Source organism: Eriocheir sinensis, chromosome 19 (genome assembly GCF_024679095.1).
Source record: "Eriocheir sinensis breed Jianghai 21 chromosome 19, ASM2467909v1, whole genome shotgun sequence".
Classification (NCBI taxonomy): domain Eukaryota; kingdom Metazoa; phylum Arthropoda; class Malacostraca; order Decapoda; family Varunidae; genus Eriocheir; species Eriocheir sinensis.
This window is the reverse complement of record NC_066527.1, coordinates 8,715,680-8,733,197: the sequence shown is the minus strand read 5'-3', so window position 1 is coordinate 8,733,197 and position 17,518 is coordinate 8,715,680. Positions and strand designations below refer to the sequence as shown.

The following is a 17,518-nucleotide window of genomic DNA, read 5'->3' as shown; positions in this document are numbered from 1 at the left end:
GGTGATCGAGGTGATGGTGGGGAAAATCTGTTCTGCAACACCACACAGTACCATCCTCCCAAACATAGATGATGGTGGTGGTGGTGGTGGTGGTGATAGTAGTTGTGGGGGTGGTGGTGGTAGTGGGGAGGGGTGATGGGAGAGATCCGCTTTGCAACACCACACAACACCAGCCTCCCAACACCCCTGCAGCTCCCAGAGAGGTGGAGGGGGTGATAGGAGTGGTGGTGTGAAGGCGGAGGGGTGGTCACAGTAGTACCTCAACCCCCTCTGCTGTAAGGGAAAGAGAAGTTATGGTGGTCCCTCCTGCTTCCACACTAACACACACACACACACACACACACACACACACAATTTTACTCTCACAATAACTAAGATACAATTTTCTCTTCCTGGATTTGTTTATATACTAGTGATCCTTTTAAATGCACTCAAATGCTCTGATAACCTCAACTGAGCATGGGATGGAATTTTGTCTAATTTTTAGTCATGCCGAGTGGCCCAAGACTGCCCACATGCTGTCCTGAAGACCACCTATCAACCTGGACTCTAGATAAAGTCTCTACAGAGAATAAAAATGAGCTCCGGAGGACAGCATGAGCCAAGCAAGATGGTGCCATTATAAAAAAAAAACTTGCCTGCATATAACAGGCTGGGGCAGACCACCAGGCCCCACCAAGACATTAGAATATCTCCAATTTTGTCTGCTCTTTAATCCATGATTCTTGGTTCCTGTCCCTCACAAGCCTATCACTGGCTCTAATGAGTACAAATAAGGCCGAGGCATCATTTTCTGACTCCTCAGCATAACAGCCACACGAGAACATAACTGAAGAAAACTGAACAAATCTCTCTCCCTTCAAGCTCACGGCTGCTAAGTCACACTGAGTCTGTCATGCATAAATTATTAAAATTACTGACATCCAGCACTAGTCTAAAGAGGCTAAATATTGCTAATCCATCATGCTAGTTTCTTTTCTTTCACCTTATGATCATATCTAATTATAATATCTATAATTATAATATCTAATTAAAAATATACTGTTAGTCCATACAACTTCACGTTACAGGACCTTCCAGGATTCTTAGGAATCTAACTCAAGAAATGAACACATCATTTAAAAAATCTAAAACAAAACTATGACATTCATTCTTAGTCCACTCATACTCAGACTCACACAAACATTTTACAAAACAGTTTCATAAGAATGTCACATATCATATTAACAAACACAAGACTGTATATACTTGTGTAAAAGTCATAGTTTCTGAATGTTTTTTATCGAGCCAAGTTTAGGAGGATGACTTTTTCTTGAATGCTACCTACTGTACTATGGAGCTTAAATTCAACCCCTATTGTAGAACAGATTGGTTGACACCTGCTTGGCTGCAACAACTTATACAAGGGGTTCAATTACCTATTAACAGAAGCCTGGAGAACCACTTTAACATAGATATTCTATCAAGGGGTTAAATGTATGTCTTAATTGAACATATGATAGTCTTGATTAACTTTCACATAGGTATATACAGTAACAGGCAAAAAATTATATATATATATATATATATATATATATATATATATATATATATATATATATATATATATATATATATATATATATATATATATATATATATATATATATATATATATATATATACATACAGTACTCTCGGTCCAAACACATTTCCATACCAACACTGGAAAGACATCCTTCTTGCAGGCTCGTCCTAAACAAGTTTTATATGCCAATCAATAAAAATCATCAAATATATACTTATACACGTATATACACGAGACCACAAGCACATGCATATTATTCATACACTCATATACATACAGTCACATATATACAAAGAACATGTGCAAAAAATGGTTAAATATGTTAATACACACAAAGCTGACTTGCTAGTCACATCAACACGTGGGCCGTGTTCACCCGTCCACACACACCGCGCCAACCAGCGCCTTCATCAGGGAAACAACTCTGCTACAAGACTTAAGCTGAGGCATTAAGATGAACGGATCAATGATAAAGATGCACAATCAAGGGGAATACCAAGTCATTATCTCTGAAAGTTCATTACATTTGAAGGTATGAAAGGCAATAGGTCTGTCTGTATTGCCTGAGAGCACAAGATATTTTATACTATTTGATACTTTTTTTTTACCAAATATAACTGTCAACTGTGAAGTATTTTAAGTGTTTCAATAAATATTGTTTCATAAAATAATAAGAAAGGTAAAATAAAACTTTGGTTCTACAAGTACAGATGGTTTTATAAATTTGTTGTTCATTCAATAAAGTGTTTACTGTAAATCTTTAAACTTCAGCTCAATTGTCCTGATTATTTACTTTCTGATACGAGTGATGATTGGAATGACGTGTGGACCGGTGAACACACCCCATATTAGAGCATTTCGTGCCAGGCTAACACGTACAGCAGCATGTGTGAGGCAGCCAATAAAACAATGCATTCACGTTACAAAAACATTTTCTGATGTACTCAGAGACATGGCAAAAAAAGAAAAAAAGAAAGGAAAGGAAGAGAGAGAGAGAGAGAGAGAGAGAGAGAGAGAGAGAGAGAGAGAGAGACTATAATTTCTATATTTCATCTTTGGAGTAGGGCAAACTAGGGCTAAGTAACATATACAGGTCTAGGCAGTGCTTCTAAAATGGTGGTGGTGGTGAGTGATGGTGGTGATGGTGGTGAGTGATGGTGGTGATGGTGGTGAGTGATGGTGGTGGTGGTGAGTGATGGTGGTGAGTGGTGGTGATGGTGGTGATGGTGGTGAGTGATGGTGGTGAGTGGTGGTGATGGTGGTGATGGTGGTGAGTGATGGTGGTGATGGTGGTGAGTGATGGTGGTGATGGTGGTGAGTGATGGTGGTGATGGTGGTGCAGTGAGAGAAAGGGATGGTGTATTTACGTGCACGTACGTTCCCTGTCTATCTCACGTGGACTGCGACTGACTGACAAACTCTCTGGTCATGTTCTAGGTCCTTGCATACTGCCTGCAGCTTTAGAAAAGGTAAGGTTGAGGGCATACTCTATAGCTGTCTGTGGCCTTGGTGCTCATCTGTCACATTGGCCCTTGAGCCTGTGATGGGTGATAACCCATTACCTCAGGACACAGGGCAGGTTTGACATCTGGGTCACCAGATTACCTTCCCCAGGTTTCCCCAGTTACCCATTTATCAACCATCCTGAAAGGGAGGATGAACAGCAGGGTGAGCTGTGACTATATGGGTCAGGATTCAAACTCAGGCCCACAGATTCGTGGCTTGGCATGGTAACCACTGCACCACATACTGTTATAGATGTATCTAGAAACTGCTTTGGGGGAAGTTCACTTGGGTATTTCAGCATACTTTGAACAATGTGAAACAATTAAGGATCATTTACAAATTATTCCAAAATCCACCTTGGGCCAAGTGTAACATTTTATGAGATCGTAAACCAAGAAACCCATAAACCAACCTTAAATACAGCCCTTACATATATACTTTACACACATGGCCACAGAAAGACACTGATGTCCCTCTATGCTGCTCACACATGTCAAACCCCATGGGTTTTATAGCTCTATCTTTAGAGAGCAAAAAAAGACATAACTAACCCTCAAGTCTTTCCTGGCACCCACTAGTGCTGGCCTGAGCTACACACACCCATTGGCCTGTGCTTCACTAGCCCAGCACTGAAACTGACCATACCAGTGACCTTGTGGGTGCCCGCTCTGACCTTGTAGTGTCAAGATACCTTGGGACCAATCACAGAAAACTTGCCTATCTGTTGCATTTTGTATTTAGGAATTTAAATACTCTCTCTATCCCTCTAAGCTGTGGTAGTGGTGGTGATGATTGTGGTGGGGGGTAGTGCTAGTAGCTATGCGAGCCATGACTTGCTGCCTTCTACATCTACACCAACACAACACTCTCACACACACACACACACACACACACTAACACACACAAGTCCCTCCCTCTAGTCACAGCCACGTTTCCAGGATGGGAAGGTTTGCATGGCTTAGGGCATATTTGCCAATGTGTACTCACCGTTTCAATTAGTACTCACACCAGAAACAAAAGGAAAGTTGAGTTGAGATATAAAAATGAATGTTGATCATATTTCATAATAGCAGTAGTCTACTTTTATAATAAAGCTTAACCTAATGATTTTATAGAGGTGTACTATTTAAATGGTGCGTCCAACTGACAGACGAGAAGCATACATGAGGCTAACAAACCCTAAACAACATCAAGCAGTCATACCGAGGCAGGATAACAAGGATGCAGGTGAGGGAAGGCAGAATTTAGTAATTGTCTTATCATCTTTACGGTTACTAATCTGAATGGCGTGGAGGCTGTGGCAAACATTTTCTAACCCCAAACTGTGGTGTCAGGCCAGATGATTTGAGATGAGTTATGTTTGGTGGAAATGTTCGGGTGTGTCCATCAACTCTGACCAACTATTCCAACTGCTTCTCATTTCAGGGGAAAAAATGGAAAATTGAAAAGAGGTACAAAAAATCTATATTGTCAAATTATTGTAAGACTTCAATTTGACAAGTGTTTAATTTTTATACCTTAAATAAATTTTCCATAAGTTTCTTCTTGATTTCAGTAATTGGAATGGTGTGCAGAAATGGACTGTACTGGCTATACAGGCAGTACCACATGTGGCCACTTAGTGAACTGTCAAAGCAGTACTTCCCATAGAGCTCAAGTTATGTACTACGGTGCCAGGATACAAGGCCTTGGTGCCGCTGCCACTCCAAGCCAATGACTGCACACACTTCCACACCTGCACACTCCTACCTGATTTCCTGACTACTATTTGGCATGGAGAAAAACTGAAATCGGGAAGGAGTGAAGTGTGAGCAATCATCGGCTTGGGACGACGGCGGCATCATGGCCGTATATCCCTGAGACGGCCTCAGACGCACTCTAGTCTATAACTTGAACTCTATGGAAAATACAGCTTAGAGTTGAGTGGCCACATGTGGCGCTGCCTGTATAGCCAATACGGTCCATTGGCAAACATACCCACTGTCTCCCTCCTTCCTGTGATTTCAGGGGAGCATATTATGTTTTCTCTTATGTATCTTTCCTTTCAGGGTTGAGGTGAGGGTCACATTCCCTGGTGAGTGACTTTCCAAGCTGGTCTGCCACCAGTGTCAACACTCTGATGGAGTACTGAGCTAAGCCAAGTTGTTTAACTTCAATGGAATGCCTACAACACTGCAAGACGTGAAGCAAAGGAATGCCAACATAACTAAATATCTGAAGTGCTTCTTCATAAAAAAAATGCATCTTTACATATTAATATTATTACTTTAAGTAAAGCCCAGCATTCATTATAAAACACGGTTCTTTTGCTAATGTATTCTTGGGAAAAGTATTTAACTTGTTTTAGTACCAAGTGAGATTTTTTTTACCTCACACCTTCTACGGGTGCAGGTTATTCCTTGCAGTGCAACAACTCACTAGGCTCAGGGCTCAGGGCTCAGGGCTCTCCTGTGGCAGCCACAACCTTGGAAAGCTGCCTACTGGAACCGTGCGTACAAACTGGCTAACGGGAGGCAAGACCAAGACAGTGCAACGACAGCGGTAACACAAGCAAAGAAGGTGACTGATAACATACTGAGTCGACTTTTGGCCTGGCGGTGGTGGTGACGACGGTGGTGGTGCTGGTGGTAGCAGCAGCTTTGGTGGTGGTGGTGGTGGTGGTGGTGAGTGTGGTTGGGAGGCAGAGACAGGAGGGTGAGGTGTTGGAATATGAGGAGGAGGAGGGTGAGGTGTAAATAAAGAGTAGGCATAGATACAGGGTGAGGGGAAGGAGGAGGGAAAAGAAAAGGTGGAGTGAAGGGATAGACACATGATAAGGATAGGAAGAAACAGATGAAGTGGGAGGGTGAGGGACAGAGGAAGAGGAGGAGAATGAAGAGGAGCAGGAGATGGAGGAATAAGATGTGAAATAAAAAGCAGGAGATGAGAAAGAAAGAGGAAGAGAAGGAAGAGGACACATGAGGAAAATGATTAGGAATAGGACATGTGAGACTGAACAGGACAGGGAGGAAGATAAAGAGTGGGATGTGGAGGGACAGGTAAGAGGGAAAGGAAAATAAGGAGGGTGTGTGAGGATAAGGAGGAAGAGGAGGAGTAGGGGGGGCTAGGGTCATGTCGGCCCTTCAGGAGGGTTGAAATGGTTGGGTTGGGCGGCCGAACAGTCTGACATGAGACGGTAACGCCCGACATACCGCTCGGGGCAGTGACCATCTGTATGGGGGGAGGGGAAGGGCGGGCCATCTTAGTGCTGTGCTGCCCTGCTGAGCATCTCCTGAGTGCTCTCTCTCTCTCTCTCTCTCTCTCTCTCTCTCTCTCTCTCTCTCTCTCTCTCTCTCTCTCACTCTTGCTTGTTATCTATAAAGTTGTTGAGATTCACTTTTTTGTGTTTTACTAAAGCCATATTGATGGTTACAAGTTCTTGCACAGGGAAGTTCCTGTAAACCTAATGCAACCTATCTTACCTATCCATGAATACAAAAAACTTGTTTGTTGTGGGTGCCAATACCATAGATACATTCAAGAAGAGGTTAGATAAAGCCATGGGTGGTGAGGTAAGGTGGGGTTGAATGTACAGGAGCTGCCTTGTATAGGCCAACCGACCTCTTGCAGACTCCTTACGTTCTTATGTTGTTTTGAATATGTCTATTATACTGACACACACCACATGGCTGCCAAGCTTGTTCCACTTATCCACCATTCTATTAGTAAACCAATCCTTGCCAATGTTTTTGTTGAGTCTGTATTCATCCATCTTAAGCCATTACGTGCCCCACCCGACCCTCTTACTACCAGCACCCTGACGCTGCACTTATCAACCCTTAGACTATGGGTGTGGTTATATAAGGGGGTATGGGACACCTGAGGTCATCTAATTAAACTATCTGGGGTATTGCGATGAAACTTTGCAAGTAGGCATCTATGTTGCCTACATTTTGTACAAGACAGAACAATGTATGTATACTTATACGTATACATGTGCATATACGTGTAGTGACACTTAAAATTACACAGCACCATTAATACATAACCAAGAACTTTCATTTTTTAGCTGTGAATAGTCTTTAGGTATGCCTAAAGTCCAACCAAATTGTCAAGTCCGATTGGGCGGAGGCTCCCACAGATCCATTTCTCTCCTCTGCTCTGCCACACAGTCACAACACCTATTTTTTCCTATCATATGTTACCTTTACCTTACATATGAGAGGGAGAGGAAGGTGTTGGGACTGTGTGGCAGAGCAGAGGGGAGAAATGGACCCACGGGAGCCTCCGCCCAAACGGACTCGACAATTTGGTTGGACTATAGAGCCCTATGGAAAATATTCTGAAAGTTTCCCATATAGAAAGGCATAATGGTATTTCTTTTATCATGTTCATCGAGCATCGTGTAAAATCGTGTTTTTGGTCACTTTTTCCTCTTGATACTCCTATCTCCTTTACCCTATCAACAATATCTAGTCATAGGTCCCTAGCTACTTGTACAATCAACATTCCCTGAACTTTTCACTTAACCTTTTCCTTGGGCGTGGTGCAGACGCGACTATCCCCTCAGGCACAGTCAGGCAGCCTAATGGGGGGTCTCTTTTAACCTCTATATCTCAAAAACTATTCATTATAGCTAAAAACCAAAACCACCATTGGAAAGAGGAGGTCCAGATCTATAGGAGTCAGTTATGTATGCCTCTCTTGTGAACGTACAAGCACGTTCAGGGAGTGTTGAATGTTAACACTTACGTAAGTGTGTGCGGGATGATCAGCCATATTGAGGGAACTGTGGACATCTTTCCTTGAGATTCTGGCAAGGTATTGCCAACTGCAATATTTACAACTATTTTGTCAAGGAATCAGTCAGGTGATAGGTGAAGCTATGCAAAAATGCCGCAATATTGGGCAAAAACATCCATCAGTAATTCGTCCGTAGATTTGCCACGCTGGGCTGATATGATTTTCCACCAAATTTAGTGAAGAACACACTGTGTTGTGAGAATTTGTGTTAACACTCTCATACGCGGGAGATCTGAGTGCAGGTGGAGCACGCAGTGAGCGTTTAGCACCGCCAGCAAACACGCCTAACGCTCACTGCGAGCATTTAGCAATGAACGGGTTAAATCTGATTGATTTTAGATTTTCTGCGATTAAAAAAGACAAAATTTATCGAACGGAGATATGATCAATTTAAAAATATAAGGACCTTTAACTCGGTCCATTTAAACCCGCGCCAGACATTTAAAATTTGCGCTGCGAGGAAAACATTGCTCAAGGATTATTTCTAGATGGTATAAGAACGTTTTTAACCCCGTTTTACAAAATGCTATATTTTGACCCCCCTCCCCAGGTGTCGCGTACCTCCATAACACACCAGCAGCCTTGGCCATGGCCATGAGTGTAGTTATATAACAAGCCATTTCCCGCTAGAATTTTTCAGAGAATATAGTGAAAATGGGTGCTTATGCTGTTCTTAGGGTAAACTTCAGCAGTTGGTAATCTTCTCCTATCAGTCATCCCTATGTCAGATGTTAATATGTAAGAAAGTCACGTGAAAATGTGAAGGCTTCGGAGAAAATACAGCAAATCAAATTTCAACAATTTTTATCTCCAATTTTTTTCTTTAACATTCTGCTTATGGTGCCGATAGGCTGTCTTGGTGGGGCTTGATGGTCGGCCCCAGCCTGTTATGGCGCAGGCAAGTGTTTATAGAGGCGCCATCTTGGTTATCTTATGCTGTCCCCCGTAACTCATCTTTGATCCTCTCTTTTAGAGACAAGAGTCTAGAGTCCAGGTTAATAGGTGGTGTTCAGGACAGCATATGGGTAGTCTTAGGCCACTTGGCTACAACTGAAAAATCCCAGCTTGTGGCGGCGGGCGGGACACAAACTCGTGTCCTTCTGGACACTGCACCGGCACACAAACCACTCAGCCACCGTCTCACCGGTGATAATTAGAAATGGAAGACTTATCCCCTTTTTTTTTAATTGGTGTCAGAATGGCTGGTTTCTATGAACTAGAAACAAATCCAGAATGTGTTTGAAAGCACAAACAATTCAGTACAGGTAAACGCACACAGCACCAGAGTTCCAGTTACCTTTGGCTAAAACTAAAACCCCAGTGAACAAACCTTTTGAGCTTATCTTTGAAAATTCACTGTAATAGTACAGTAGGAAGTCACTAATATTAATGGCATCCTTAATAACATTTTCAACATTAAGAGAAATTTGGAATAAACACAAAATTTCATCAATAAATTGTGGATTCTTTACTATAATGGATAATTCACTGGAGAGAAGTGTGGCATTGTCAGAAGCACTTAGGGCAGGCATTCACAAAACTCTTGGCAATGTTCCAAGACCCTCCTTCACAACTGTTGGCCAAACAACAGCTGCCTTGTGATTGGCTGATATGCTGATATGCAACATTTTTGCCTCTGTAACCAGTTGTTGTAAGGGTTGGCTCGCCTAGCTGCCTTCTTACTGGCTGATGTCCTGTTATAAAACATTTTTATCTCTATAGCCAGCACAAGGAATTAATGGACTTTATTGTAATTGGAGTGGTGCATACACGTTAGTTCACATAAGTCTGAACCTTAGACTGGCTGCTAGCAAGTGAGTGCAGGAATGTGCACGTACTGTGTAATATAAAACATACTGCACCAAGATAATGTTATTATAGTGTGTGTGTTACATAGTTGTATCTCTACAGCATTAAGTCAAACCCTGTGTGTGGATGTCTTTTTTAGCCTACTGTGTGTGTTTATGCTGCTTGTAGTGAGTGCATTAGTCAAAGTAGTGCAGTAGTAGCAGTGTGGGTGCTTTCACTGGTGCAAAGTTACGACATGACACAAATATATTTACTAAGATTCTGCGATCCAAAGGGGGACAACTGGCTTCTCCTTGCGCCTAAGGAGAAAACAACACATAAGGTCAAAGGAAGACTTTGATTAAGTTGTTCGGCAATCCATATGAACCCTTCCAATTAGTGCTTACAGCAGGAATGAAAAAAACATGTAAAAATGAGTAGATGAATGAAATTGAACTGGTGTTGAATTCATAAATGTTTACCAATCTGTATAAGTACAGGCAGTCTTCAACTTATGACAGGGTTCAGGACCGACAGACAAGTCGTAACTCAAACTTTACATCAAAAATTTAAATAAAATATTATTCAAATTCCCCGTCGCGGATAGAGCACATTTCCGCGCCTCCTTCCCTCCCCCCTACCTGATCTCTGTCCTCATGTGCTCGCCTCACCCCAGCCTGCATTCGGGTGAACCTTTAGCTATGCAGTGTAGTGCAATGTTATGACACTTAGCAACCAAGTTTTGCCAAGATGGCAGCAGTAGCTGAAAGCCCACCAGATCATTGTGCAGGGAGTTGTGTTGGCAGAGGACGGGAGCCTAATGTTTGGGCGGGGGAAGGAATGTTTACAAACAAAGGGCACGTCATAATTATATGAGTGGCCGGGGTCACCTCAGCTGCATCTTTTTACCTTCTGCAAATGTTTCGTTCAGCTACAATAATTGTTGTTTCCAGTAAATGATCATATATAAGGGATGTTGCAGGAACAATGTGAGGGAGCTATTGTTGTGGGATGCCATTTAGGTTGCAATCAGCTGACTGACTTTCCAGTTTGGCTCACCACCCCCCCACCTGTGATGAGTTGTGGGACTAACGGGTGAAACAAGCACAGCTGAGAAAACAGTGGAGATAACTGGATGAGTCACTCCACCCTTGCTCAACTCATGTGTTAGCCAACTGGCATATGATAAATATTGCAATATGCTTGTATAGCAGACTGTAGGCCTATAAAATGGTAGAGGAGCGACTTCTGACTGCAGTGTGAGAAGTACCAAGGGAGAATGAGGAGAAAGTGTGGGTAAGCTGGCCCAGCCCACCCCCTGCCAGTGTGTGAGGACTGAAGATGGCAGCAGTGTAGGGGATGGGAGGGGCGGGGAGGCATAGGAGTGCTGTGTGAACAAACAGATGCTCTATCCACGGCAGGATATTTGATGTGCCTACTCATTACCAAGTATTACCAATATCATTGGCCTGGTTGTATGTGTGAGCAGTAGTAAGTTGCATGCATTGTAACTTGAGGACTCCCTGTATTAGATATTCATACCTCAGCTCACTGGTCTCTTTCCAGGAGTGAAAACTAATGGGGTATATTCATTTTTAGCAGGCTTCACCAGCAATCATGTCACTGGGCCCACGAAGCTTGAACTATTCTTTCAATTATTGTGAATTACCTGTGTATCTCTGGGGCTTGTAACAATTACATTTCAACATAAAAAGTGAAACAGTTGTTAATAAAAATGCAGTAGATCATTCTCGGTCATTTACTTTCTCACGTTTACCAATAAATAAAACGAGAGTGATCAACTATTTACATTACCAACAGTATCACTTATAGTACTGGAGTGTAGTTTTTACAGGCCCCAGAGAAACACAGGTAATTTGTGATAATTGAAAGAATAGTTCAAGCTTCGTGGGCCCGTGAACTGACACCTGCTGGCTGGCAACCCTGAATATACCTCATTGGAATAACGCACACTGACTACCAAACAAACCTTGCAGAGGAACCAAAGGCCTAATGGAATGTGTGTCTCTTGTCCCTCTGTCCTATTTAGACCACTGGGCAATGTGTTGGTGAGATAGTTTGAAGGATTAGACATCATTACCTACTGAAGAGAGAGAGAGAGAGAGAGAGAGAGAGAGAGAGAGAGAGAGAGAGAGAGAGAGAGAGAGAGAGAGAGAGAGAGAGAGAGAGAGAGAGAGAGAGAGAGAGAGAGAGAGAGAGAGAGACACACACACACACACACACACACACACACACACACGAAGGCCAACAGTCCACTTGTCCATGATCCATGACCCATTGTCATCCATGTCCATGTCAGTGAAAAATTTCACATTGGAGAATGCTGAGAAGCCTCCATTTATCACAACACGGCTGTGGTAGTGGCAGTAATTGCAACAGTTCTCTTCCCTTTGATATTGGTCTGTCTCAAAAGTTCTGTGCACTGAGCTGAACTAAATTTTGATGCACACTGAAAACTATGCCACGGACACAGCAGACGCAAACACAGCCGCGGATCATGAAGAGATGGATGCCCAACCATAGTCACCATAACCCAACGAGTCCCCAAGGCCCGGACCCTCCTCGCCCTTCACTCAGAGAACCAGTAATTACCAATAGTACCATTACCTTCAACTGTAGTCACTTTTCACATAAATAAACCCCCTTTAGTATAGCTTACATGAGACTAATTAATGGTTTTGGTAATTTTTCAATTCAAGACAACAGAAACAACCTCAGCCTACCAGTGACAACCTCAGGAGGGGCAGGGCTTTAAGGGACAGGTTACAGCTCATCCCAGTGACTGACAAAAACAAAGCTCACTAGATGGCAGCAGCTCTCTTCCTCTATCTCGGAGCCATTTAACGACAGCAGGACGTGAACAGCTGCATCATTTTGTCAGCATTTGTCTTTTTTTTCAGTAAAGGAAAAAAGAAAAAGAATTCAAAAGGAGTGTTAATTCTGGCTAGTAAAGTGTTTTGCTACTCCCTTCTTGATGGGTAAAAAACACATGTGATCTTGTACTTTTTTTCATACATGCAAATATATATCGAGAGCCTAAGGAGACAGCCTGGTGACACTCACTAAGGCAATCATGACAGCACTTTTGCCATAAGGTGATCAATGTTTTTTTATGATCACTGAAATAGGGCAGAGCTGGATGGCAGGAAGGAGCTGATTTCTTAAATGTCATATGACATCATCAACAATACTGTGACTGATTTGACTTCTTGGATCCATTTTTTAAGGTGTCTTTACTATGCATTTCAGCGGTGGACAAACGGTGTTTTTTGCAGATATCTCCTAAACGAATCGTTGGATGAGTATGATATTTCAACACACACTACCTTCACAGAATTTTTTTTTTTGGTAAACATACCACATTGCTATATATGTTATGTGAGGAGTTTACTCAAAAAAAAAAAACAAAACCCAGTCATCATGTTCACACATTGAAAGATGAAACCCCCCCCACACACCAACCAAACCATTCCTAACCACTACTACGCCTCTTTATCCCTACTTCTCCCACTACTGTATTTATACATTATAATGTTCTGTAAGTGTGTATGTATAGATATGATTATTTCCTAAGAGTATGGTACAATTTCATGAAGGCAAGAAGTGGTTCACGTTGATAATTACTGTACAACAGCACGCTTATGCAGTAGTATATAGGAGAGCCATGTTTGCAGTCGTTATGGTCAACCACGTGAACATGATGTGCTGGAATTACCTGTGACTTGGACCTTCTACTGTTAGGAAAAGTTGATATTCTTATTGCGTACTGTCTGCCTATTGATCATAAAAAGTGGTCCAGTTTATATATAATATTATTTTGTTGACTTGTTTGTTGTATATTCATGTTATCAAAAAATTATAAACTGCATATATTTTTCTTAATCTATACATATGTGTATAATGCACCTCAGACCTCGGATAGAGGGAGGAGATACGGGTTAGATACGTTGCTTATTATCAAGCTATACGGCCATTAACAGCGGAATTAGCTATTGCTTTAACGGTCGTTTGACCCAGTCTGGTTTTCATGTCCACATATACCAGCAATTGTATTAGATAATATTATTAATGTATGATATGTATGTACAAAATTGTACATACTGACGTATGTAACTATTATACCTATATGTATGTAATTACAATAGGGAAAAAAAATCACAGGTGGAAGGCTGATGGTGTGAGTAGGGGGGGGGGGGAAGAGGGTCATGTGATACTGGGGTAGAGAAGGAGTGGTCTGGGGGTTCTTCAGGGTGGTGGTGGTGGTGGTGGTGGTGGAGGGTTAGGCAGAGTACCCCACACTCTTCCGTTTCTGTGTAACACCTTTGATATGATGACTGGATTAGGCGTAATATCACTCAGTAAACTCCTCACATAACACATATAGCAATATGGTATGTTAACAAAAAATTACGAACGGATGTTCAAGGTAGTGTGCTGAAATATCATACTCATCCAACGATTAGTTTAGGAGATATCTGCAAAAAACACCGTTTGTCTGCCGCTGAAATGCATAGTAGTTGAGCTTTTATATCACTCTTTATGATAGTCTGCAATATATCTACTAGCTGTGAAAATACAACATTTCTAACTAAATCTGTCCAAAAGAGGAATTAAAAAGCCAAATTAGCCACATAACGGTTACTATACTAAGACGACATTTAGAATATCTGCTGTAAGGCTCACCAACAGCCAAGCTAAGTAGTGCATAGTGCAAATATATATCAAAGAAAATGTATAGCTAGCCTTCCCATAAACCTTGTGAGCCACCCTGCTTAAAGCACTGCCCTGCCTGTCCTCCTCCACCACAAGGCATCAGGTCATGGGTGTGTTTGCCGGCACGTACGCACCTTTCCAGTTGGTACTCATGTCAGAAAAAGTCATCTGGAATACTATTGAGTTGAGGGACAAAAATTAACTCTTTACTTCTTTTTATATGAGCAGTGATTAGCAGACTTTTTTGTCTTCATTTTTTTTTTGGCCCTTAACCCTTTCCATCCGTGATGCAGACGTCAGCGTCACAGTATGGAAAGGGTCAAGAGGAAATGGAAGAGGATTAATCCTCTTCTAAACCTCTCAATTCTCCTTTAAAGTCCTCTTAATCCTCTTCCATTTCCTCTTAAGAGGTTTAGAAGAGCATCAAGAGGAAATGGAAGAGGATTAAGAGGTTTAGAAGAGGACTAACCCTTTCCATACAATGATGCTGTTGGACGCCGATGTCGGTGTCGCCGGAGTGAAGGGGTTAAACCGTTTCCACTACCATAAAATAAAACTAGCCTATATGAGAAATGTTTTTGTTTTATCAATCATATTTTGAGTAAGTTCATTTATACAACTCGAATCAGTTTCACTTTTTCTCCCCTGATAAGATATGTTTAACCAATCTTATTTTGAGACTGAGCTAAGTTCATTTATACAAATGAAGATTTTTTTTAACTTTTTTTTCCCCTCGATAAGATAGGTTTTATCGATTTTAATTTGGCTAAACTTCATTTATACAACCCGGATCTACTTTACTTTTTTCCCCCCTGGATGAAAAATGTTTCATCAATCTTATTTCAACCAAAGTTCATGTGTACAACTCAAATCAATTTATCGGGTTTTCCCCCGCAACGAGAGTAAGAACTGGAATACCATGTACAAATCGGCAAACATCCCCTACAGTGAAACAAGATTGGTGAGATCGATTTTTGCTTTGGCTTCTTGGGTCCTTTCCTCCCCACCACTCTGCCATACAGCCCCAACACTTGTCTCTTCCCCTCATACATTACCTACAGCTGACACACGAGGGGAAGAGATAGGTGATGGGATTGTGTGGCAGAGCAGTAGGGAGGAAAGGACCTGCAGGAGCCAACACAAAAATGATCTCGCCATTCTGATTTCACTGTAGTCAAAACATTAGTGTAAGAGGACAAATTATTTCATGCCAGAGTATTATCAATTACTATGTATAGGAGAAGCCTGCCAAATTTACACCTCTAGAGGAGAAAACAAAAAATTAATGTCATGATTGGAGAGAGTAGCAGACACCAGGAGGGTATATTTGTACATGTTGATAAATCATCGTAGGAAATGTTCACCAAGTTCTACTCATAAAAGGTAAACTATCCCAGAAAAATGAGTTGTGATATGAAAATAAGCTATTGTCCTATAGTGCAAAAATCCTTCTATTCAAGCTCATCCCCATGCTATCCAACTTCCGAATGCAAGAGTTAACCAATATCTCCATCCTTTCATTACTTTCCCTGGTTAACTCTGGAAATACTAACCTTTGTCTGTAATTCCTACTACCATACTTTTTCTTTCAAAAGTGGAGTATGAAGACATCCCTCAAATAAACATTCAACTTTGTTTATCAGTATCTATCTCGAAGTACAGTAAACCCTCAACATAACGGACTATTTGGGGGGAACTTAGTCCGTTAACGTCGAAAGTCTGTTTTAAGTGGCGGAAATTTCAAAATACGTATAATAAGACCAACGATCCTAATAAACGTAGGTACAGTTTTTTTACTGTGTATGTTGTCTGCACGTTGTCTGTATAGCTGCACTACGGACTACGGGGCACTGTGGCTGCCAGGTTGGCAGAGGAGCCCTGCAGGGGAGCCGTATTGTTACAGTTATGGGTAAAATCTTACAAGTGCACCAATCTCACACTGGCAGACAATTTATTTATTTATTTTATTTTATTTTTTTTTTTTGGTAGTTTTTGGTGTTATGAAATAATCTGCTGACTGTTTGTCACAAATCATTAAATGATTAACTTTTCAAAGCCTCTTGTACACCTGCTGCCGCAGCTGCAAAATAGCTCGCAGAGAGAGGTTCAACTTGCTTGCCGTTTCAATATTTCATTCACAACTCACAAAGATCACAAGTGGACAAACTAGAACAAAACCAGGCAAATTAGTGTTTTTCCTGCTGTGTGTTCCCCCAATGCGCATGCGTGGTGTACAGCAGAGCAACTTATTTCTGTGAGGAGGTATTTCTCACATCAGCCCAAGTAGTGGGCCACCCCCCACCGCCGCCCAGTTCCGTCCTGTGCTGTGTTTTTACGCCGCCCCACACCGTGTGCAGAAAAAATTTAAATTAACCAAACCTAATGTACCTAACAGACAACCCCTTAAGCTGTGTCAGTACTGACACTCACAAACACTTGGCTATATTCCATTACATTTATATCCCGGATTGATGCGTAAGACTTTCTTGTGGTGTAAATACGTTCTTCATTTGAATGGGAACCACAAGGAGGAAAATATTTCATCAGGTGGGCTGGAAGACTACAGTAACTGAAGGATTGGACAGCAGATAAAGGGAGGAGGGCCAGGTAGCTAGCAGATGCTATTGTAGGTACCAGACATGGTTGGTTACAAACTTCTCTCGGTCAGTCCCTGTGGATTTCTGACCCTCTGACCTTGTCCATTATATCCAAAATCTGTTATAAGCAGATCCATTATATCAAGGGTTTACTGTGCTTTTTTTTTCAGCAGAAGCATAATGGGTTTTTTTCCCCTTGACCTGCCTTCTAAACTGTAAAAAGTTAATTTGCCAATATTTAATTTCCTACCTCAGTTCACTTCTCCAGGAGTGATATGAGTACTACTTGGAATGGTGTGTGGGAATTGGTGAACATTCCCTGAGACTCACTGGTAATTACACCCACACTTAAACATGACTACTCACACAAACATGCTAAATAAATTCAAATACACATAACGGAACAACAGTGAATTCAAAATGAAAAAAATGTCAACGGCTAAACAAATTATTATAGCAAATGTTTATCCCAGAAAGGCAACATGCGCGTACACACACACACACACACACACACACACACACACACACACATATAGTTCTGCTT

General features: G+C 41.6%; 1 protein-coding gene and 1 long non-coding RNA gene across 14 annotated transcripts in view; one reads left to right on the top strand and one right to left on the bottom strand.

Moving 5' to 3' along the window:
- Positions 1-5,136, top strand: part of LOC127000657 (uncharacterized) — a 64,061-nt gene extending 58,925 nt beyond the window's left edge. The window contains exon 3 of the long non-coding RNA XR_007754373.1: positions 5,122-5,136. This is a non-coding gene — a long non-coding RNA (uncharacterized LOC127000657). The remainder of the gene's footprint in view (positions 1-5,121) is intronic.
- Positions 1-17,518, bottom strand: part of LOC127000654 (phosphatidylinositol 3,4,5-trisphosphate 3-phosphatase and dual-specificity protein phosphatase PTEN-like) — a 110,818-nt gene that overhangs the window by 21,720 nt on the left and 71,580 nt on the right. For 2 of the 13 annotated variants that reach the window (XR_007754367.1, XR_007754369.1), the window contains exons 11-12: positions 5,649-6,283; positions 34-273 (exon numbers count right to left, since the gene is read on the bottom strand). The exons of 7 other annotated variants lie outside the window; for them this stretch is intronic. Coding sequence is in view for 3 of the 6 variants with exons in the window: in XM_050864619.1 (XP_050720576.1) it covers positions 248-273 (26 nt within the window). In the remaining 3 variants the exon portion in view is untranslated. Of the gene's footprint in view, positions 1-33; positions 274-5,648; positions 6,284-12,485; positions 12,553-17,518 lie in introns of those variants that run through there. 4 more of the 13 variants (XM_050864619.1, XM_050864621.1, XR_007754368.1 and 1 more) reach the window with 3 other exon arrangements.